General features: G+C 39.0%; 1 protein-coding gene and 1 non-coding gene across 2 annotated transcripts in view; both read left to right on the forward strand.

The window, feature by feature from the left end:
- Dhc64C (dynein heavy chain, cytoplasmic) overlaps positions 1-20,643 on the forward strand; it is a 22,188-nt gene extending 1,545 nt beyond the window's left edge. The window contains exons 2-17 of the mRNA XM_017624129.1: positions 3-122; positions 190-312; positions 1,740-2,792; positions 3,122-3,157; positions 3,367-4,151; positions 4,286-4,659; positions 4,719-4,906; positions 4,982-6,177; positions 6,287-7,011; positions 7,461-7,656; positions 15,981-16,098; positions 16,305-16,656; positions 16,733-17,778; positions 17,904-19,841; positions 19,910-20,178; positions 20,250-20,643. Of these exons, the coding sequence (XP_017479618.1) occupies positions 3-122; positions 190-312; positions 1,740-2,792; positions 3,122-3,157; positions 3,367-4,151; positions 4,286-4,659; positions 4,719-4,906; positions 4,982-6,177; positions 6,287-7,011; positions 7,461-7,656; positions 15,981-16,098; positions 16,305-16,656; positions 16,733-17,778; positions 17,904-19,841; positions 19,910-20,178; positions 20,250-20,415 (8,685 nt within the window). The 3' untranslated portion in view covers positions 20,416-20,643. The remainder of the gene's footprint in view (positions 1-2; positions 123-189; positions 313-1,739; positions 2,793-3,121; positions 3,158-3,366; positions 4,152-4,285; positions 4,660-4,718; positions 4,907-4,981; positions 6,178-6,286; positions 7,012-7,460; positions 7,657-15,980; positions 16,099-16,304; positions 16,657-16,732; positions 17,779-17,903; positions 19,842-19,909; positions 20,179-20,249) is intronic.
- Positions 20,644-20,908: 265 nt separating this feature from the next.
- TRNAQ-CUG (transfer RNA glutamine (anticodon CUG)) lies at positions 20,909-20,980 on the forward strand. Its single transcript has one exon. It is a non-coding gene; the product is annotated as a tRNA-Gln (tRNA).
- Positions 20,981-24,177: the final 3,197 nt, after the last annotated feature.

Raw genomic sequence — 24,177 nt, forward strand, 5'->3', positions numbered from 1 at the left:
AGAGTAATAATTCAAAGCCAATGCAGCGCGTGTTGGGTACCGTGGAGTCAACATTGAATGTGCTCGCTGACTCAGTGTTGCAGGAACAACCGCCACTGCGCAGACGTAAATTGGAGCATTTGGTACATATTAAAAAGCTTATACACAGCCTATTTAAACTAATTAGTTACTTTTTTTAATTTCTTTCAGATCAATGAATTTGTTCATAAGCGTACAGTAACACGACGCTTGACTGCCAATGGTGTTACCAGTCCCAAATCTTTCCAATGGCTTTGTGAGATGCGTTTCTACTTCGACCCACGTCAAACTGAGGTAAATATTTCCATTAATTGTACCCCGTCAACCCTCTAGAAACAAAGTAAGAAAAAGTATTTATAGAGTTCTGCATTTATCAGAAAATAAAATAATCAAAATTAGTATAAAAAATAAAATTATCAGCACAATTCTGAATACTCCCAGGGAGTTTGTTCTCCGGGAATTTGTTTCTCCCGAGAAAGAAATCCTCCAATAATTAACTCCCAGGAAGTAGCATTTTCCCCGGAAATTTGGATGGTGAAAATTCAAACTTCGCAAGAGCTGTTTGATACTTTTTTGACAACTCAACACCGCCATTTAATATAAAAAATCCGCAGGGAATTTTTATTCATGATAGGAGGAAAGGGAAAAGAAATATACCAGCCAGTAATGCGATTGCTTTATAATAAAGAGAACCATTTTGAAATATGAGTGTTTTACTCTGTAGAAAATAATTTATGCAATCTCACATACGCGGTTTTGTACTTTAAACGACGATATGTACCCAGTGAGCCTCCGCACACTGGACTGCTCAGTCCGCCTAAAACCGGGTTTGGTGTGGGTAAGAGGGGGAAGGGAGTTTAACTCGTCCATTTCAGTCCGCGAAAATCGCGGATTGACGTTGGACTGACACGCACCTATAGACAACATGTTGTGTGTTTCGTTTTGTTCACATATGTATATAAAACTGAAACCTCCCTGCAGTAAAATTTAGAGACAGTCTGGCAAAGCGCTAGTTCCGAACTACATATTTTAGAACTATCTCTGCTCTATCAGAGATTTCAATGAAAGTTTCTAAGGGCCAGTTTTTCAGTGTCAGTTTAAACTTAGATTAAGTAAACTGAGTTTAAATTTAACAGCTGGCTGACATCTGATTGGCTAATCTCAGTTTAAACCAGCCAGATCGGGCGTTTAAACTGAGTTTAAACCACGGCCGTGCACTGAAAAACTGGCCCTAAGACTTTTACGCGACTCTGGTATACGTGTGACCTTTNGACCTTTTATTCCCTTTCTTATTAACACACCCGATGAAACATTTAGCTAAGAGAATGATAAAAAGCGATTCGAATTCTATGTACATATGTAGTTCTGTAGGGTAGAAGGTTAGAAGACGAGCAAAGAGTTAGATATCTTATCGTATTCTAACGTTCAATTCTAATTGGTTTCTAATGTCTAGTGTTTTTCTAAACATTCTCTAATCTAATTCTAACATAGTTCTCTAATCTCATTTTCATTTCGAGAACTACCTTAGAATTCTAATGTAAAATGAAAACGATTCTCTAACGTTAGAGACTGGGTTTGCTGGGACTTAAGCGCCATCAGTGTGCGTAAGTGTTGGTTTTAAGAGAATTTATTTTAATGTATTAGAGATTCGGGTAGTGGCGTAAATTTAGATTTTCCTGACCATAAAAAAAAAAAACAAAAACAACTTATTTTTTACATAGGTTCTCCAACAACTCACCATTCACATGGCCAACGCTCGTTTCTACTATGGCTTCGAATACCTAGGCGTACAGGATCGCCTCGTACAGACACCTCTCACCGATCGCTGCTATTTGACTATGACTCAAGCTCTGGAATCACGTCTAGGAGGATCGCCTTTCGGTCCAGCCGGTACTGGTAAAACTGAATCCGTTAAAGCGCTCGGCAATCAACTTGGTCGCTTTGTACTCGTCTTCAATTGTGATGAGACATTCGATTTTCAAGCAATGGGCCGTATCTTTGTTGGTTTGTGTCAAGTTGGCGCTTGGGGTTGCTTTGATGAGTTCAATCGTTTGGAGGAGCGTATGTTGTCCGCCTGTTCACAACAAATTCAAACAATACAGGAAGCATTGAAGTATGAAATGGATAGCAATAAGGAAAGCATTACTGTTGAGTTGGTTGGAAAGCAGGTGCGCGTCTCGCCTGACATGGCCATTTTCATTACCATGAATCCTGGTTATGCTGGCCGCTCCAATCTGCCTGATAACTTGAAGAAACTCTTCCGTTCACTGGCTATGACTACACCGGATCGCCAGCTTATCGCCGAGGTGATGTTGTTCTCACAAGGTTTCCGCTCAGCCGAGAAGTTGGCCTGTAAGATTGTACCATTTTTCAAGCTTTGCGATGAGCAGCTTTCGAATCAAAGTCATTATGACTTCGGTTTGCGTGCGCTTAAATCGGTATTGATATCGGCTGGTAATGTTAAACGTGATCGCATTATGAAGATCAAGGAAAGCTTGCGTCAGCGTGGTGAGGAGAATATTGATGAAGCCTCGGTAGCTGAAAATTTGCCTGAGCAAGAGATTCTAATTCAATCGGTTTGTGAGACAATGGTACCCAAGTTGGTGGCAGAGGATATACCACTGCTATTCTCGTTGCTAAGCGACGTCTTCCCGAACGTTGGCTACACACGTGCTGAGATGAAGGGTCTGAAAGAGGAAATACGCAAAGTATGCCAAGAAGATTACCTGGTTTGTGGCGAGGGCGATGAGCAGGGCGCTGCTTGGATGGAAAAAGTAAGTGATAATATACGTCGAATTTTATGTAGTTGTTTTATTTGTAGTAAAATGTGTTGGTGCAGCGTGTGAAAGCTGTGAAGGAGTGATTTAAATTTATTACCAATATGATTTTGTATACCTCTCCGAGAAAAACTTATTTTGGAACACCTCCTTCGCACGAATATTTGTGATTGCGCTTCTCGTATTTTGTGTAAATTGATGTGTATACTTAGAGATTCGAAAATTATTAAGAAAAATTTCCTAATGTATGCACTTTAATATTTAATCAATGCTTGCTTTTCACGCGCAATTACCGAAAATCACAATGAATAACGTCTATAAAACAGAATGCGCAAGGATTCGGTGAAACGTGGGTGGAAAAAGTAAGACGCTTAACCCTTTCCAATTCTTTAGTTCACATTTGTATACCAAGCAAGTTTAATTAGTCAAAATTATTATGAGTTGCTTTCATACTTTTATTAATTGCCAAATTCATATTCCAAAAACTTAAGCTTGCTCGCATTAATTTTTTATTTTCGATATCCTTCGTTGCCGTTCATATTCTAATATGTTTGCCATTTTTTATAAAAAGGTACTACAATTATACCAAATCTCTAACCTCAATCACGGTTTGATGATGGTCGGTCCATCTGGTTCAGGCAAATCGACTGCCTGGCGTACACTACTCAAAGCATTGGAACGTTTCGAGGGTACTGAGGGAGTTGCACACGTCATTGATCCCAAAGCAATTTCGAAGGAGGCACTCTATGGTGTCATGGATCAGAATACACGCGAGTGGACAGACGGATTGTTCACGCATGTACTCCGTAAAATCATCGACAACGTGCGTGGTGAAATCAATAAGCGCCAATGGATTATTTTCGATGGAGATGTCGATCCCGAATGGGTAGAAAATTTGAACTCTGTGTTGGACGACAACAAATTACTGACACTGCCGAACGGTGAACGTCTATCGCTGCCACCAAATGTGCGCATAATGTTTGAGGTGCAAGATTTGAAGTTTGCCACACTCGCTACAGTCTCGCGTTGTGGCATGGTATGGTTCTCCGAGGATGTTTTGTCCACTGAGATGATATTCGAGAATTATCTGTCACGATTGCGTAGCATACCACTGGAAGATGGCGATGAAGACTTTGTTGGCGCTGTCAAGCCTTCGTCCAACAAGGATAAAGAAGAAGAGGTCTCTCCCTCATTGCAAGTACAGCGCGATATCGCATTGTTGTTGCAGCCATACTTCTCGGCAGATGGCATTGTAGTGCGCAGTCTGGAGTATGCCATGGAACAAGAGCATATTATGGACTTTACACGTTTGCGTGCGCTTAGCTCACTCTTCTCAATGCTGAATCAAGCTGCAAGGTAAGTAAACACATTTCCTAATTAAAGTCGTCTCTACCCGCAATGAGCCGCCAACTTAAATGCGTATATATATCATATAAATATCAAAAATGTACAAAATTGTTTAATAAAATACTCCAATTAATTTTTTTTAGAAATGTGCTCCACTTTAACTCCCAACATCCAGACTTCCCTTGCTCCAACGACCAATTGGAGCAGTACATACCCAAAGCACTTATTTATTCAGTACTCTGGTCCTTTGCTGGTGATGCTAAGCTCAAAGTGCGCACTGATTTGGGTGATTTTGTACGCAGTGTTACTACCATTCCACTGCCTGGCGCTGCCGGTGCCCCCATCATTGACTACGAAGTTAGCATGAATGGTGAATGGGTGCCGTGGTCGAACAAGGTACCGGTTATAGAGGTTGAGACGCACAAAGTCGCTTCACCAGATATTGTTGTGCCCACATTGGACACTGTGCGTCATGAATCGCTGTTGTACACTTGGCTAGCGGAGCATAAGCCATTGGGTGGGTGATAAAAACAAGAAAAAATGTTTTCCAACCACTAATAACTTTTTATTTCTTAGTATTATGTGGTCCGCCTGGCTCTGGCAAAACCATGACACTCTTCTCAGCACTGCGCGCTTTACCCGATATGGAAGTGGTTGGTTTGAATTTCTCATCAGCCACAACACCGGAGCTTTTACTGAAAACTTTCGATCACTACTGCGAATATCGTAAGACTCCTAACGGTGTTGTGCTTTCGCCAGTACAGGTGCGTCATTATTTCACATCCAGTTTTTCCTTTATTAAATTAATAAACATATTTACTCTTATAAACAAAATCCAGATTGGCAAATGGTTGGTACTCTTCTGCGATGAAATCAATTTACCCGACATGGACACCTACGGTACTCAACGTGTGATTTCATTCTTGCGTCAACTTGTTGAACACAAAGGATTCTATCGCGCCAGTGATCAAGCTTGGGTCTCCTTGGAGCGTATACAATTCGTGGGCGCTTGTAATCCTCCCACAGATCCAGGTCGTAAGCCCCTTTCGCATCGTTTCCTACGTCATGTGCCCATCATTTATGTCGACTATCCTGGTGAGACTTCGCTCAAACAAATCTATGGCACTTTCTCACGTGCAATGCTACGTATGATGCCCTCATTGCGAGGCTACGCTGAACCACTTACCAACGCTATGGTTGAGTTTTATTTGGTTTCGCAGGATCGCTTCACACAGGACATGCAGCCGCACTATGTGTACTCGCCGCGTGAGATGACACGCTGGGTACGCGGTATTTGCGAGGCTATACGTCCGCTTGATTCGCTACCAGTGGAGGGTTTGGTGCGTTTGTGGGCGCATGAGGCGCTACGCTTGTTCCAAGACAGGCTGGTTGAGGAATCAGAACGCCGTTGGACCAATGAAAATATCGATATTGTTGCACTCAAACACTTCCCTGGTATCAATCAAGAGGAGGCATTGACACGCCCCATTTTATATAGTAATTGGTTGTCCAAGGACTACATGCCGGTCAATCGCGAAGAATTGCGAGACTATGTGCGTGCTCGCCTTAAAGTTTTCTACGAGGAGGAGCTCGATGTGCCGCTCGTCTTGTTCGATGAAGTTTTGGAGCATGTTTTGCGTATTGACCGTATTTTCCGTCAGCCCCAGGGACATCTGTTGCTGATTGGTGTGTCTGGTGCAGGCAAAACTACACTTTCACGCTTCGTCGCCTGGATGAATGGTTTGTCCATCTTCCAAATTAAGGTGCACAACAAATACACGAGCGAAGACTTTGATGAAGATTTACGTTGTGTGCTGAGACGTTCGGGCTGCAAGGATGAGAAGATAGCATTCATTTTAGACGAGTCGAATGTTTTGGATTCTGGTTTCTTGGAACGTATGAACACGCTGCTGGCTAACGGTGAAGTTCCCGGTCTGTTCGAGGGCGACGAATACACTACTTTGATGACACAATGTAAGGAAGGAGCACAGCGCGAGGGCCTGATGTTGGACTCCAGCGATGAGTTGTATAAATGGTATGCTGGAATTGATTTTTAATTCATACATAAAAGTAACGTTTACTTTGAGCCAAACTTGCAAGTAAAACATACTTAATTCTTCGCTCCTCTCTCTCCTTCCACGCAGGTTCACCCAACAGGTTATGCGCAATTTGCACGTCGTCTTCACCATGAACCCATCCACAGATGGTCTAAAAGATCGCGCTGCCACTTCACCTGCTCTTTTCAATCGTTGCGTGCTCAACTGGTTCGGAGATTGGTCCGATTCCGCACTCTTCCAGGTTGGTAAAGAGTTCACTACACGCGTGGACTTGGAAAAGCAAGGCTGGTCTGCTCCCGACTTCTTCCCGTCTGTTTGTCCTTTGGTACCAGCACAACCCACTCACCGCGATGCTGTTATCAACAGCTGTGTGTACGTACACCAAACTCTACACCAAGCCAATGCACGCCTCGCCAAGCGTGGTGGACGCACAATGGCCGTTACACCACGCCACTATTTGGACTTTATTCATCACTTTGTCAAATTGTACAATGAGAAACGTAGTGATTTGGAAGAACAGCAGTTACATTTGAATGTTGGTCTCAATAAGATTGCGGAAACTGTTGAGCAAGTGGAGGAGATGCAGAAGTCTTTGTCCGTAAAGAAACAGGAATTGCAGGCGAAGAATGAGGCGGCTAATGCTAAGTTGAAGCAAATGTTTAAGGATCAACAAGAGGCGGAGAAGAAGAAAATACAATCTCAAGAGATACAGATACGTTTAGCCGATCAGACGGTTAAGATTGAAGAAAAACGAAAATATGTCATGGCCGATTTGGCACAAGTGGAACCGGCAGTTATAGAGGCGCAACAAGGTAAACGCTTAGTATATAAAATGAGAGGTTCAAAGTAAAATAACTGTTTATTTCTTAACGATAACTTAAAATTTTAGGTTCGATTTAAGCAATTTGACTAGTGAGAAGTGCTAAGATTAAATTACTTCTTAAATGCAATTTTTTTTTTTATTTATCACAGCATTTTACACAACAGCGAATGTTCACGCATACATAGTACGCGTACGTNAGTGAGAAGTGCTAAGATTAAATTACTTCTTAAATGCAATTTTTTTTTTTTATTTAGCACAGCATTTTACACAACAGCGAATGTTCACGCATACATAGTACATAGTGTATTTGCGTACGTTTTTTATTATACATAACATGAACTACACTGGTGTTTCAAATTTATTTTTCTTATCACATCTCTTGATTTGTTTTCATCACCGTTTAAATGTGCGTTTTTTGCAAACACTTTACCACTTTAGCTGTAAGCGCCATTAAAAAGAAACACTTGGCTGAGGTGCGTTCCATGGCCAATCCACCGGCTGTTGTTAAATTAGCGCTGGAATCAGTCTGTGAGCTGCTTAGCGAGACTGCCACCGATTGGAAGGCGATTCGTGGCATACTTGTCAAAGATAGTTTTATACCGTCCATTGTTAATTTGAAAACTGAGCATATCACGTACGGCAATATACTACATTACTATATATATATAATCAATCAGCAATAGTTTTAATTCAAATATTCTTAGCAAACAAAATTCAAAATTTTCACTTACACACACGCCCACCTGCATATATAAACACTAAATACTACTATACATACATAAAAAAACATGCTGCAAAAATCTAAAAGAAAAGATAAAACAACAACAAAATATAACATACATATGTACAAGCACACACACACACACACTCAGTTCACCCAATCATTTAAATTGGCTTCATGTGGCTGTTATATTAAATTAATTAAAACTATTAAACCGTGGATCAGTGCTGTATAATACATACATATATATACATATTGTATATCTAAACTTATACGTAATTTACATAACCTCCTCTCTATTTTCTGATTTCTAATCAAACGGATTAAATATATTTTTCTTTGATTACATAATACTTTTGCATCGTCCATTTTTTTCATCTCAAACAAACGAATGCATTCACCACATTTTGCATCTGCTCAGCACAATTATTAATTTCAATAATGACCGTTAATTATGTGTGTATTCGTGTATATTCATTATTATTTTTTGAATATTGTAAATTTTTCATAAACAATTTTCTGTATTATAAACATCAAATCTATATAAAAGTGGATTTCCACCAAGCCTTAATTGCAGTTTATGCCGTTTGAAAAACGGAGATTACAACTCGAAGGGGGTGGTTCCACCTATTAAGTAGAAGCAGACGAAAGGAAAAAAAACAAAACTTAAGAAAAAAACCTTTCCGATCAGGGTTGGAATTATTTGAACTTTTCTGAGCTCTTAACTGCAGTTAAGCCTTTGGTGGAAATAGGCTATAAGTGCAAATAATATAAAATAAGTTCGTAATATGTATAGTATAAATTTTTTAGTCTAGTTTTTTTTTTTATTAATAATAACTGTATTTAACAACTGTATAATAGCGGGCTTGTTAAGGGTTCGGACCAAACCACAAAAAGGTTTGTTGAAAAATTTAAAAACTATGCCAAGTTTTGTAGGAGTTAGTAAACTGCAATATAGCAGACAAAAGTAGTATTGAGCGTAGATATGGATTGACCACGGACACAATTATCTTCTATATATAAATACGCCACAAGAAAATTTTGCAATACCTTTTTTGAAGGCACCGTTTTTGAAGGCTCGATTTCAATGAAACATACAGCGATTTAAAGGATATAGCTTCCTCTAATCCAGAAATGTTAATCCCGATATATAGGGGGCGTGGCATCTGAAATATAGACTAAAATGTGAAAACCATTATATCTCTAAAACCAATTATGTTGGAGAACTGAAACTTAGCACAGATGCATAGATTGTAAATACCCTACTTACGGTGAAAAATGGTAGGTACTGCGAAAGTGGGCGTGGCACTTCCCATACAAACTGGAATTCTCATATCGCTTTTCTCTGGAACCACTTATGCTAACGTCCTGAAATTTGACACAGCAATATATGTTGTCAATATCGTACTTACGGCGAAAAGTGGTAGATTTGGGAAAAGAAATACAAACTGAAATTCTCAAATCGCTTATCTCTGGAACTGCTTAGGCTAACGCCCCGAAATTTGAAACAGCTACTTACGATATCAATTACGTACTTATCGCGAAAAGTGGTAGATTTTGGAAAGGGCAGCGTGGCACCGCCCATACAAACTGAAATTCTCTTATAGAACACATATTAGTAACATAAAATATGGTATAACCTGGTAGCCCGGTCATGTGATAAAAAATAGTAAAACCGCCATTAGGGAAGGAAATATTATCTTTTGTTTTAATCCTTCAAGATACTTTCTCAACCGTTAACGATTCTGATGAAAAAAAGAAAGAGTATGTAGATGTGGGCAATTTAGTTTTTAACCTGCAAGAGGCTCTCAGACAAATATAATCGAAAAACTTATTTACAGTCCGAATTGGTATATGTTTGACATATTAGTCAGTGATGAACATCTCATCTTTACATACAAATACATATGCATATTTTTTATAAATGAAAATCGAGGTTCCTTTTTCGGTCTAATTTCAAAAGCTGCTGAAGAAATTTTGGAGTAGACTTGGTAGAATTACCATTAACCAATCCGGTATTAACGTTCATAATTCGATTTGAAGTTTTCCTGTAAATTCGATATAAACTATGCTGGTGGACTTCAAAATAGTAATTCGCATAAAGGAGTTAGTATTGGTGACAGGTAAAATTCAAAAGTTTATGAAAAAAGATGTCGAATTCCGGACAACTGGGCGATACTTGTAGACTTAAATCGTCAAATAGAAAAGTCACGACGATGTTGCTCTGCAATGCTTAAAATATTTTCAAATGCTCCGATGATTAGAGGGACTCCGAACTTTAAGTCCTTACAACTGTTCTTCTAAATCCACCCGTGCTGTGGCCATAGGATAGGTTAGGCGGCTGCTAGCCAGTAAAGACAGAAAGTAGCCAGAAAGGCCTTGTTCTATCTTCTGCGCGATACTGGTTTAGTGTAACTGACCCCACACTCTGTGGAGCGTTTATTTATAATACAAATCATACAGTTAGACTTAATTCTACGTTACATGTTTGTATGTACAAATGTAGTATGCATTTATATATGTACATATGTAATGTACAAGCGATAGTTGCTCCCGAGTCGCATTATTTGTGTTTCTTAAGTATGTGCCCATGAAAAAAGAGATCACAAGAAAAAATACAGTTGTCCGCAAGATAATAGGAGTGCGATATTTTGAACAATTTTGGCTATTTGTCTTTTGTTTATTTAATGTTTATTAGTTTTTTATAAATGTCTAGCCTGTTATACAACAAACACTATATAAATTTAGATTTCAAACTTTGTACAAGAGCTAAAAATTTCGCAAATTTTCACTGAAAATTCAAACTTTTTAATCAGAATATTTAGAAAAAATTGTGGAACGCAGTTTTGTAGCCCATTTAATTCTAGTATAATAAAGTGCAAGTTTCAAGCTGCTAAAAAATTCCGTTGATTTTTGGCAATTTTTTTTGCTTGCAGTGTCCTTCATATAAAAGAAAATTGCCGAACATACTTTGTATGGAAAAAACCTGAAACACCTTCAACCAAAAAAAATCTCGGTCGGTAAATTTATACTTTTACTAATGCTGTTATTTTTGCATAAATAGTTTTAAACCGTCACATAATTTTAGTTTCCCAAACCCCAAATCAATTTTATTAGTTAATTTTTTTTTTCCAGCTAAATTATCACTTTTGCTTTGTGTGCGCCGCCAAAATAATTATCTACATAAGAGTACGTGCTAAAATAATTTGACAGCTGTGGTCCGTAGCCCGTCGTTTTCAATGTGTTTCATGCTTTAATTAATTATTATTTACTGGAAATAATTGAATATAACGGTAATTTACAGAAACACGAAAAGTGCGATAAATCAGTAACTACTGAAGCTAATTAACTCAAAATCGGTTATTGCAATGACCACTAGCAAAAAATTAGACGATTATAAATTTTTGGATTTTGGCGTGGCGCAGCCCACTTATGACTACAAATGTGTATCTCGGTAACCGATTTATCAATTTTTACCAAACGTGGTGTATTTAATAACCTTGATACGAAAAAGCACCAATTTCCTGTATAACGGTAATTTTCGGATATACGAAAACTCCTATATTTCAATAACTGAGGTCGTTAATTTACTCCAAGTTAATACTTACAGCAATCTCTTAACAATAAATAAGACTGCTATAGACTTTTAGGTAGTTTAAAGAAATTTGGAACGACAATAGTTAATACCAGCGCCGGGTATATAAAATTCGGTTTCGCCCGAAATTATACTTCATCACTTGTTTTTTTTTTTTAATTTTTATTGAGCTTGAGGACCTTATTATAGATAACTTTTTGTGGAAAAACAACAATAAAATTATTTCAAAATAAATTGTTACTAGGCCTGAAAATAACAAAAACCATATATTGAAATTTTTTCTTTAAGAAGCTAAGAAGCAAATTAATTTGCTTAGCTCTTTGCTCCAACTCCGCTCCAACTAAAATCCTTTGCTCCTTTGCTCCGCTCAGCTCCGAAGTCCTGGTTATAAGTAGTCAATATTTGACCATCGATATCCTGTCTGCTTGGCGGTATACGAGAAGTTCTGTGACCGTTTGATTTCCTGTAAAGGAACTGGTTAGGCATTCATAAAAAAATACCCTATTGGGCTAGCTCATCATTTTTGTCGTTGTAATCAAAACCTTTTTATCACAGTACCGAATACAGGTAGACGGGCTTTGCCTGACCTTCCGATTGTTTTCTCACAATCTATGACGGTCTTCGAATAGAAGTACATATATAAAAGTAGAGCCTTAATGGCTCACTGACTGTCAATTAGGTTGTTCACACTTGCTTGGTTATGTTGTTGTTGTTGTTGTTGTAGCAGCATACAAGCTCCCCAAAGAGTTTTTGGGGAGTGTTGCTGAAGTGATAGTCCTTGGCCAAATATAAATCTGGGTCGTTCCGGTTACGTAGACCCGACTGTCGTGGGAACGTGGTTATCAGGTTATCTGGTTAAAAATTATTATTCTGTAGTGCATTTTATTGTTGTAAGCTGAATGAAAATAATAACCACATAACCATATAACCATATAACCTGATTAGCAGGCAAGTGTGAACAACGTAAGTTGTAAGAGTGACACGTAAGTTGGTAAATCGTTGGATTTCTAGTCTTCATAGAAGCAGGGAAACTGGCTTTAACAAAGTGTCGAATCCCACACTTTTTCGTAATGACAACAAAATTTTTAGAACAGTTAGCGACGATGTATACATACATATGTAATTTAATGTAAGATGCTTACAGACTATATGACAAATATATATATATAGAATAAGGGAAACCCTTTTGGCAAGGGCCTTATGAGTAAATTCTTAAAAGTAAACTTTGAATAAGAAAAATCTAAGTCTAAAGAAGAAGAATAAGCATTAAATTGGGATAGAGTCCTCCTTAAAGGAGCATCCATACCATAAACAGTTTCAACAACACCCCCACAAAAAACAATTCATTACAACGAAGAATACGTGAGGGAACATTAAAACGAATTTTCATAAGGAGGTGCGAGCACTCTATAGTGCCTGCAGTTAAATCAAAGACAAAGCACATCGATAACAGAGTACGCCTGAACTCGTTAAGGACAAATTCCTCAAAGATTTCTTGAGAAATGATTACTTCAATATTGCTTTTCTATTAACTAAATTACCGACACTCTAGTGATTTAGGATTTTTCTTTATATTAAGTCGAACTCTAAGTAGTTATTTAGTAAAATTAATAAATTTAAATCCCGAAATGTTTATCTCTAGAACTCTTAGCAAGTCCATATTAGTTAATACTGAAATATGTACAAATGAATGCACTAAACATCTATAGGTTTTGGTAGATATAACTTTAACCTTAATAACCACTTGCGCGACATCGGCAATGAGAAAGAATACTGGATTGGATTTACATACAACAAAGATCACTCTACTGCGATCCCGCCAACGATACCCTTTAATTTAATTTAATTTAATATCAGCTAATTAAATTGTTAGATGTTAATATTTTTACTACTAAACGACTCAGATCGTGCGATTATTTTTACTAGTTACTATTACTACTACTACTACAATTACTCACCACACACTCACTCTCCTACCCCGCTTGATTCACTTTAGCCGTTAAATCAATTCGTAAGCAACAACTTGTTGAAGTCCGTACCATGGCCAATCCACCGTCGGTGGTGAAATTGGCTCTGGAGTCAATCTGTTTGCTGCTGGGTGAGAATGCGACCGACTGGAAAGCAATTCGTGCCGTTATAATGCGGGAAAACTTTATAAATTCAATTGTATCTAACTTCAATACTGAAAATATAACGTAAGCATGACAACAACAACAAAAACAATATAATAAGTTAACTATTTTTACACCCTTGTTGTTATATTTTTTTTTGTACACTCAGAAAAAAGTCAGCCAAATATATTTATCTCAACACATGATTTGGTAACTATAACCAAATAATGTAATTATAACCAAATCATGTGTTGATAAAAACATATGAAGTTGACGTAACTAAACTCTTTTCTCAGTGTACTCGTTGAATGAGTGGCGCAATTGATTGATGATTCGAAGCGGTTTTTGGCATGAAATTGAGCAATATACTTGTACATATGTATGAGCAACTCCGGTTTAGTTTTTCTTAATGGTTAACTGCAAAGAATTTCTTAGATTTGATCCACAAGTGTTATAAAATCCGTAATATTTAATGTTTTTGTAGATAGGCTACTACGAGTCTCAGGTTATCCAATGGTTACCTTTCTACCAACGAAAATCGTCTTCAAATCTTACGTTTCCCCCCTTTTCTTGAAAATATCTGTAATATTTAGAGCTTGAGTAGTGAAAAACATTACTCGAAAAAAATATTCCCTCAATTTTTTTTACTTTTCATTACAAAATTTCAGGCCCTTTCCAATTAATGCTTAGAATAAGCTCTCAAGGAAAATCACAAGAAATATTTTGCATTATTTCTGCTATTTAAAATTTCGTTGCTGTAAATTTTCTGGAAGAATTAAATATACGAGCCAAGGACTATGGAACAGGCTGCAGCAGTAGAACATCTGAATTTTTTTTTTGTAATTATTGACAGCCGGTTTCACCAGCAGTTTAAGTGAAAAATGATTTTTCTCTTCTGTAAGTTTTCATATTGAATTCGAATACCAGAAGCAACAACAAAATACATGTAAAAATGGCCTCAAACAGACGAGATACAAAAATGTACGTTATGCGATCAATACAAACCATTGCGGTATATGGGAGTGCTCAGACAAATGCGGTATACCGGTGCGATACGATGCGTTATGGAGTTCTGAAATGGAATTAATGGGGCATATTCTTGCTTTCGTACGAATCGATAATCACGAAATTTTCCTATCATTTTCTATACAAAAATTTCAAATTTTCGATTCGTACGAAAACAAGAATACGCCCCAAAAATTCAACTCATTCATTATTACCACACATTATACAATTTGAAGTATTCGGAATATATCGTATCGCACCGGTTTGAGGCTATTTGCCTTTTTTCGTTATTGCATTAAATACGATACCGTATCGTACAATGTTTCAGTCCAACTCAAATATTGTGGTTGTGGTATAATGGTTAAAAATAATTTTTCTGTAGTGTATTTTGTTGTTGTACCAGATAACCTGATAACCAGGCAAGCGTGAACAACTTGTTTTTTTTCTCTAATGTTTTATATGGCTTGATACGGGCTTTTATTTTGAGAGATTCACACTGCTTGATGGAAGAAAATTTATTAATTTTTATGGTGTCATTTTTCTATAGGGGTATTCTCCGAGTCTTGCAAAGCCCTTGCACGGTGCACAGATTGCACGGATTGCACGGAAAAAACCGGTTTTCGTATGGGACAGCTTTGCAAACCGTGCAATCCGTGCACCTTGCAAGGGCTTTGCAAGACTCAGAGAATACCCCTTATGATTTTTCTATTTTTCTTAAGAGCTGTATTCTAAGCCTAAGGTGATTGCCTCCGAAATACTTCGAAAATATAATTAAGTTTTTTTTTATTAATTTTCTCCGAGGCTCTGTTATTATTCTCCCATTTTTTGNAATTAAGTTTTTTTTTATTAATTTTCTCCGAGGCTCTGTTATTATTCTCCTATTTTTATCCAATCAATTGCGCGAGTACTCATTCATTTTTTGTTGAAGCAATATTCATTTTTACAAACCGTTAATTTTTCGTTGTAGTTTTATTTTATGATTTTTGAAGTTTAGTTTCCCTCCACTCTGCAATTGGATATACGCGTTTTCGTAGTATGTATTTGCCCTTAGCGTTGTGAAAAACTTGAAAGCGTCTGACGCTTGGTTCGTGCTAATTTTATTTATGTCATTTATTTTTAGTTCTATTTCAATTGATTCGGTGTTGGTTTAACTTATCTTAACGTAAAATGCTTTATTCACATTAATTTCGGTAAACTCCCCACTTTGGTTTTGGCTTTTATTTTTTATAATTCTTCTTGCTAATTAGTAAACGCTTTGCTTGCATACAATACACTTTGATTGGTGATTTTATCATTACACTGCAAAAAAACAAAACAAAAACTATACTTTTCGAACCTAACATGATATCTTTTTATCTCTNTTTATTTTTTATAATTCTTCTTGCTAATTAGTAAACGCTTTGCTTGCATACAATACACTTTGATTGGTGATTTTATCATTACACTGCAAAAAAAAACAAAAACTATACTTTTCGAACCTAACATGATACCTTTTTATCTCCTGATTGGAAAATAAACAATTTTAGCGATGAGGTGCGTGAAAAGATGAAGAACAAATATCTGAGCAATCCCGACTACAACTTCGAGAAGGTCAATCGCGCCAGTATGGCTTGTGGCCCTATGGTTAAATGGGCAATTGCACAGGTAATTAAAAAAGCGAGCTGCAAATAATTAAATAAAGAAATTCTTTATCGAACGGTNAACTTCGAGAAGGTCAATCGCGCCAGTATGGCTTGTGGCCCTATGGTTAAGTGGGCAATTGCACAGGTAATTAAAAAAGCGAGTTGCAAAGAATTAAATAAAGAAATTCTTTATCGAACGGTTTTTTTGTTTTTGTTTTCAATGCCCAGATCGAATACGCTGACATGTTGAAACGCGTGGAACCGCTACGCGAGGAATTGCGTTCGCTCGAAGAACAGGCCGATGTGAATAAGCAGAGCGCAAAAGAGACTAAGGATCTGGTTGAACAACTAGAGCGCAGTATTGCCGCCTACAAGGAAGAATATGCACAGCTTATCTCGCAGGCCCAGGCCATCAAAACCGACCTGGAAAATGTGCAAGCCAAGGTGGATCGTTCCATTGCGCTGCTGAAGAGCTTGAATATCGAACGCGAACGCTGGGAATGCACTAGCGAGACATTTAAGTCACAGATGTCCACCATTATTGGTGACGTTTTGTTGTCGGCTGCATTCATTGCGTATGGTAAGATTTAAAGACATACAAATATGGGGAAATCCACATTTTCTTGAACTCCTTCGTTCGTTATTGCTACTCACAGGCGGCTACTTTGATCAGCACTATCGCTTGAATCTTTTCACCACCTGGTGTCAACATCTCCAATCGGCCAACATACAATATCGCGCCGATATGGCACGCACCGAATATCTTTCGAATCCCGATGAACGTTTACGCTGGCAAGCCAATGCTTTGCCAACCGATGATCTTTGCACTGAGAATGCCATCATGCTCAAACGTTTCAATCGCTATCCACTCATTATTGATCCTTCAGGGCAAGCTACCACTTTCTTGCTCAACGAATATGCGGGCAAGAAAATCACAAAGACCTCCTTCCTGGACGATTCCTTCCGCAAGAATTTGGAATCAGCGCTACGTTTCGGTAATCCGCTGCTCGTGCAAGATGTTGAAAATTACGATCCAATTTTGAATCCTGTCCTCAATCGCGAATTGCGTCGCACTGGCGGTCGTGTGTTGATCACACTTGGCGATCAGGATATCGATTTGTCGCCATCGTTCGTAATTTTCTTGTCCACACGTGATCCTACCGTGGAATTCCCGCCAGATATTTGTTCACGTGTTACTTTTGTTAACTTTACGGTCACACGTAGCTCTTTGCAGTCGCAGTGTTTGAATCAAGTGTTGAAGGCTGAACGCCCGGATATCGATGAGAAGCGTTCCGATTTGCTGAAATTGCAAGGTGAATTCCGTTTGCGTTTGCGCCAACTCGAAAAGAGTTTACTGCAAGCATTGAATGATGCAAAGGGCAAGATTCTGGACGATGATTCGGTGATCACTACGCTTGAGACGTTGAAGAAGGAAGCTTACGATATCAATCAGAAGGTGGATGAAACCGATAAGGTTATTGCAGAGATTGAGACTGTCTCGCAGCAGTATTTGCCATTGTCGGTGGCTTGCAGCAACATTTACTTCACCATGGATAGCTTAAACCAGGTGCACTTCCTCTACCAATATTCGTTGAAGATGTTCTTGGACATTTTCTCAACTGTGTTGTACAATAACACAAAACTAGATGGCAAAACCGAATATTCGGAGCGATTGGGCATCGTCACCAAAGATCTGTTCCAGGTAAGTTGGTGATACAATTAAACAAAATTTGGCTCAATCGATTTTTCTCTTAATTCTGAACATTTTAGTGTACGTACCATGTCTCGCATATAAAAATATCTAATATGAATTTCTCTTCTTTTCAGGTCTGCTATGAGCGTGTCGCGCGTGGCATGTTGCACAACGATCGCCTCACTTTCGCTCTACTGATGTGCAAAATTCATCTGAAGGGTACTTCGGAACAAAACTTGGACGCTGAATTCAATTTCTTCTTGCGCAGTCGCGAGGGTCTTCTTGCTTCGTCAACGCCAGTCGATGGCCTCACAGCCGAGCAAATAGAGAGTGTAAACCGTTTGCAGTCACGTCTGCCTATCTTCCGCAAGTTAATCGAAAAGCTTAAATCAATGCCCGAAATCGGCGCTTGGCTGCAACAAAGCTCACCGGAGCAGTGTGTACCGCAGTTGTGGGATGAATCGAAGGCACTCACCTCGATCGTCAGCTCTATTCATCAATTGCTTTTGATACAAGCTTTCCGCCCGGATCGTGTCATCGCCGCCGCTCATAAGGTTGTCGACGCTGTGCTGGGTCTAGATTTTATGCCAAACGCGGAAAAGGAATTGGACTTGGCTGCTGTTGTGGAGAAGCAGTTGAACTGCAACACACCCGCATTGCTGTGCTCAGTGCCCGGCTTTGACGCCTCCGGACGTGTGGACGACTTGGCTGCCGAGCTGAACAAACAGATCTCGAGCATTGCCATTGGTTCGGCCGAGGGCTTCAATCAGGCCGAGCGCGCCATCAACATGGCCTGCAAGAGCGGTCGCTGGGTACTGCTGAAGAACGTTCACTTAGCGCCTCAATGGTTGGTGCAATTAGAGAAGAAACTACACTCGCTGCAGCCACATTCGGGCTTCAGATTGTTCCTCACCATGGAGATCAATCCCAAGGTGCCGGTCAACTTGTTGCGCGCAGGCCGCATTTTCGTTTTCGAACCGCCGCCAGGCATTCGCGCCAACTTGTTGCGCACTTTCTCAACAGTGCCGGCGGCGCGCATGATGAAAACACCCAGTGAACGTGCGCGTCTCTACTTCTTACTGGCCTGGTTCCATGCCATTGTGCAGGAACGTCTGCGTTATGTGCCCCTTGGCTGGGCGAAGAAGTACGAGTTCAATGAGTCGGATCTGCGCGTCGCGTGCGACACGCTGGACACCTGGATCGATACGACCGCAATGGGTCGCACCAATTTGCCGCCGGAGAAGGTGCCATGGGACGCGTTGGTAACATTGTTGTCGCAATCCATCTACGGCGGTAAAATTGACAATGACTTCGATCAGCGTTTGCTGACTTCATTCCTGAAAAAATTATTCACGGCGCGCAGCTTCGAAAGCGATTTCGCGCTTGTGGCCAATGTTGATGGCGGTGCCGGCGGTCAGCGACACATCACCATGCCCGATGGCACGCGACGCGATCACTTCTTGAAGTGGATTGAGAATTTGTCCGACCGCCAGACGCCTTCCTGGCTCGGATTGCCCAACAATGCGGAGAAAGTGTTGCTAACGACACGCGGCACAGATTTGGTGAGCAAGCTGTTAAAGATGCAACAGCTGGAGGATGATGATGAATTGGCCTATAGTGTGGAAGAACATGCCGAGGCGGCTAATGCTAATGCAGCACGACAGGAAGATGGGCGTCCATCATGGATGAAAACCTTACATAACTCGGCAACTGCTTGGTTAGAGCTTTTGCCCAAAAATTTGCCTGTGCTTAAGCGTACTGTGGAGAATATCAAAGATCCGCTGTACCGTTACTTTGAACGAGAGGTCACTTCAGGCGCTAAATTGTTGACCACGGTCATTTCCGATCTGCAGGATGTGGTATTGATTTGTCAAGGTGAAAAGAAGCAAACGAATCACCATCGTTCAATGTTGTCAGAGCTGGTGCGTGGTATTATACCGAAGGGTTGGAAGCGTTACACCGTACCGGTGGGCTGCACTGTCATACAGTGGATTACCGATTTTAGTAATCGCGTGCAGCAGCTACAGAAGGTGTCGAAATTAGTGTCGCAAGCAGGCGCCAAGGAGTTGCAGGTGTGTACAAAATGCAGCAGGAGCATTTTAAATTTAAAATTTTTTATCGCATTTCTCCATCGTTGCAGACATTCCCTGTTTGGTTAGGCGGCTTATTGAATCCAGAGGCTTACATCACTGCCACACGTCAATGTGTAGCACAGGCCAACAGCTGGTCTTTGGAGGAATTAGCCTTGGAAGTAACAATCACCGAGTCGAGCGTGAATCCAGATCAGAAGGATAGTAGTTTCGGTGTGGCTGGCTTGAAATTACAAGGCGCACAATGCAAGAACAACGAGCTGCTCTTAGCTTCCACTATTATGATGGATTTGCCACTCACCATACTCAAATGGGTCAAGTAAGAATAAGTCATAACAAGTATGTTCTAATATTGTCACTAAAAATAACTTGTTTTCTTGCGATTTGCAGGGCTTCTACTGAGATGCGAGTTAGCAAGCTTACCTTGCCGGTCTACTTGAACTCCACACGCACTGAGCTGTTGTTTACTGTGGATTTGGCTGTAGCTGCTGGCCAAGATCCACATAGTTTCTATGAGCGTGGGGTCGCTGTGCTCACTTCGACTGCGTTGAATTGAATTTGGTAGAGAAGAGCAAAAAAAATATTATACCGTAAATGGGCATAAATGTTATATACCATTACATAAAACCAATTTTATTCAAACTTAAAATATTTACTATCACAAGTTTATGCACTTACAAAGTGGTTTTTGCTTCAATGTAACAGAGTTAATCAATCGTATTCAATATTCAAAATATACAATACTCAAGCATTCAATAAAAGTTAATCAATATGCATGGAAATACGTTTCTATTTTATTGAATTAACTATCGAATAGGGGGAGTGCAATTTGAAGGGAAATATATGAGCATTCGCTTTACGTGCTTCTGTAGCGCATTAAGAATCAAGTAGAAATTTTAGGAAATTAAAAGTTTTGCTGGCAACCCTAGTTTGCCTGCATCCGTTATCGATAACAGCAAGGATGCACTTTGCTGTTATCTATTCGTTAACAGCTATGTTGCGCCTGTCTGTTGCAATATACTCTTGCGATAACCGATGTACCGTTAAATGGTTCCATGGTGTAATGGCCAGCACTCTGGACTCTGAATCCAGCGATCCGAGTTCAAGTCTCGGTGGGACCTAAGTGAACAAAATTTTTTAACTTAATTTTTTTTTGCAAGACAGTATAACTTGAAAGGCCAAATACAAATATTTTTTCTATAAAATACGTATGTATGTATGTACGTAGTCAGGAGCACATGCATGTATGTATTTGTTGGCAATATTTTGTACATGTATGTACATGTATATGTATGCACGTACATATGTATGTAGAATTACAAGCGTTTGAATATTTTGAAGCTACATACATGCATACCAAGAATGATACGTATCCCCGCAAACATTTTCTGAGCGCTCAGAATATATGAGTCGGAAAAGAGTCCTAGGTAAGTAAGAAATATGAGTTTCAAAAACAAACATTTTTTTACTCTTCTATGAATCTTTTAGGAGTCATATATGATCCAAGTTATGAGCCAGCACTTTGTGCCAGTATAAAACCAATAACGACAGGAAATTTATATCTAAACTTGTTTATACAGATATGAAAAATAATTAGGAAGGAAAAATAAACAAAATTTAGCTGCAGCAACTGCTATTACATGAATGCTGCAATATATGTACATATGTATATAACAGATAAGTTGAATTGTATGAAAATGCACATAGCATGACACATAGATCGTTGAAGCTGCAGCGCGAAGCGAAACGATGGCCAACTTCCATCTTTTTGCCCGTTGACAATTATGCCTGGATTATAATGGAAGTAACGGAATGGAGTGAACTGTCACTTAATTATCTATTGTATGGGCAATGAGTTCAAACGATTATAATGCACTTGAACGCAATATAAAACGGAAGAACAAAATTGTTTTCTTGGCGTTCATTGTGGCATATCTTTTGCGTCTGGCGCTTTGCTGGCAAAGTTATAAATGTCACACAAAGCCACAAAGTTTTATCTGGCATCAGCTTTAATGACGTTCTGACTGCAACTTGTCCTGGGCTTCTGAAATGGACAAAAATGTTTTTATTGGAAAACGAAAAAATATGAATCGCCAAGTCGGGGATGTTCGTGGTTGGACAGACGGCCTAGGACACTCTGTACACATACATATATACATATGTATATCTATATATCCCAACTAGAACAGTTTACCCTATATACTCCAATAAAATTACATTTTCGTTTTAAAATCTCAAACACAATCACAAATTATTTCGAAAATTTCCTATAGACCAACGTTAGAACCAGGGACCGAAAATGCGTTCCTGTTTTGGTTTAATTCTGCACGAGAACAAAGCGTAATGTCAAGAACGTTCCCACAAAAGAGCCAAGCGAGCACAAAAGTATTGAGAGCAGTTTGAATGGGAACACGTTGAATACGTTTCCGTAAAGAATAAAATGCGAATGAGAACGAAACTTTCGGAAACATTTCCAATGAGAAAAGCATGATAAAAATATAGTAAGGTAGAACCGCTGAGAGTCAATTTTAAGATTCTTGACGTTTCCAAACAATTTAATTTTTAAATTTACTCACAAACTCACACACATTTTCATTTTCAATCTCAAGCAACAACAATTTCGAACAATTTCAATTTTTTATTTTCACTTTTATATGATTTTAAAATGTTGGCAAACTTCAAAAAAAATCATGGCCGACAAATTGAGAGAACGGTTTTACCTTACTATGTTTTTATCATGGAGAAAAGTAGGTTCAAACCAGAAGAAAAGCCTGGGAAACGTTCTGCTAGAGAACAAAAGTTATGGAAAAATTAATTAGTTAATTTAATTGGATCATTTAAACTTCTAAGTCGTTTATCATGAGGATGAACTATCCATTTATGGAACAGTTTTTCATTTTATGTACAAGGAAAGTTCGCGTCTTAAGTCTTTCGTTTACTTTGTTTGCGTAATTATCTTTCAGTTCTTTTTTGATTAATTTTACTATTCAAACATTTCATTGTGTTCTTGCTTCCTTTCTTCGCGAAAAATTAAGGGAATATTTGTTCCCGTTTCGTTCTCTGTCAGAAAGTTCCTGAGACTCTAGTTCCCAAATTGTTCTTCGAGAGAAAGTACCACAGACTTTTATTATTTGCCAAAACGTTCTTAGAAATGTTCCCGAAAGTATTGTTCGCATTTTGTTCTCCTTGGGAACGCTCTTATATAATTCGCATTGAGAACGTTGTTCTCGACAGTTTTGTTCTCATTTCGGTTTTGGTTTTGAAGCGTTCTTGCAAAAAAAAACTTCGAGAGCGACATTTAGTTACGGTCGGGTGCCCACGTCTGGAACTGCTTGTGCTGCTTAATGGGGAGCATTTGTTCTTTCGTCATTCAGATGGTGTTCGGGAGACATCAAAAGGTATCCCGTGGCTGTCCGTAGTGCCATGTTTTGGCAGGTCTGTAGCTTCATGCACTGCGTCCTGCAAGTCCTCGGCGACCACACGGGCGCTGCATATTTTAAAACCGGCCGGTCAATTGCCTTGTATGTTGCCAACAAAGTTCGATTGTCTCTTCCCCAGGTGCTTTCGGCTGGCGACTTGAGGGCCTTGTTGCGGCTCTGTACTATCGAAGGTAAATCTGAGTATTTTGGGGGTTGTTCACAGTCGGAATTGGTTCATCGTCGGTGTAAATTTCCAGCTGTAGTCTGACTTATCTGGGTTAGGCGCCTTGCAGTGAAGTAGCGAGAAAGCTCGGAAAGGTTATTTCACTATCGAGCAGTCGTTAGCGTATGAGATGATGGAGACTCCCTCTGGTGGTTGAGGTAGTTTCGAAATATAGAAGTTTAACAGAAGCGGAGAAGGGACACCACCCTGTGGAAACCCCTGTTCAAATTTTGTTGTAGCGTCAGTATGTTTCGTTTGAATACACTTTCGTTCTGCATTTCACAGATGCTTTTTAATATTTCCAAGAAACAAAAACAAAATATTATCATTAGGCGCAATCCCGTATTCCTCGGACTCGGACTAGTAAAACTGTCAAAAAATAAAAATTCGCTCAGAGCGAGAGAGTAAAATTGAAAAGTACGGGATCGCTTTCTAGTAAAAAATGGTAACTTCTGTCAACTTCAACATAACCTCCAAATTTTGGTTGTAAATTTTTGCTTATTTTGTATGTAAACACACTCAGATCACACATGTAAATAACCAAAAATACTTTCAAATTCATTAGAATCCACTTAAACAAGTAATTAAATACTTTTCAACATGAATTAGCAGAGTGCACTTTTCTTTTGTTTACAATTTGGTTGCCAAACACACTACAGCTGATCGTTTGACACAT

Source organism: Rhagoletis zephyria, unplaced genomic scaffold (assembly GCF_001687245.7).
Source record: "Rhagoletis zephyria isolate East Lansing unplaced genomic scaffold, Rhagoletis_zephyria_1.1 Rzeph_scaffold_03505, whole genome shotgun sequence".
Taxonomy (NCBI): Eukaryota; Metazoa; Arthropoda; class Insecta; order Diptera; family Tephritidae; genus Rhagoletis; species Rhagoletis zephyria.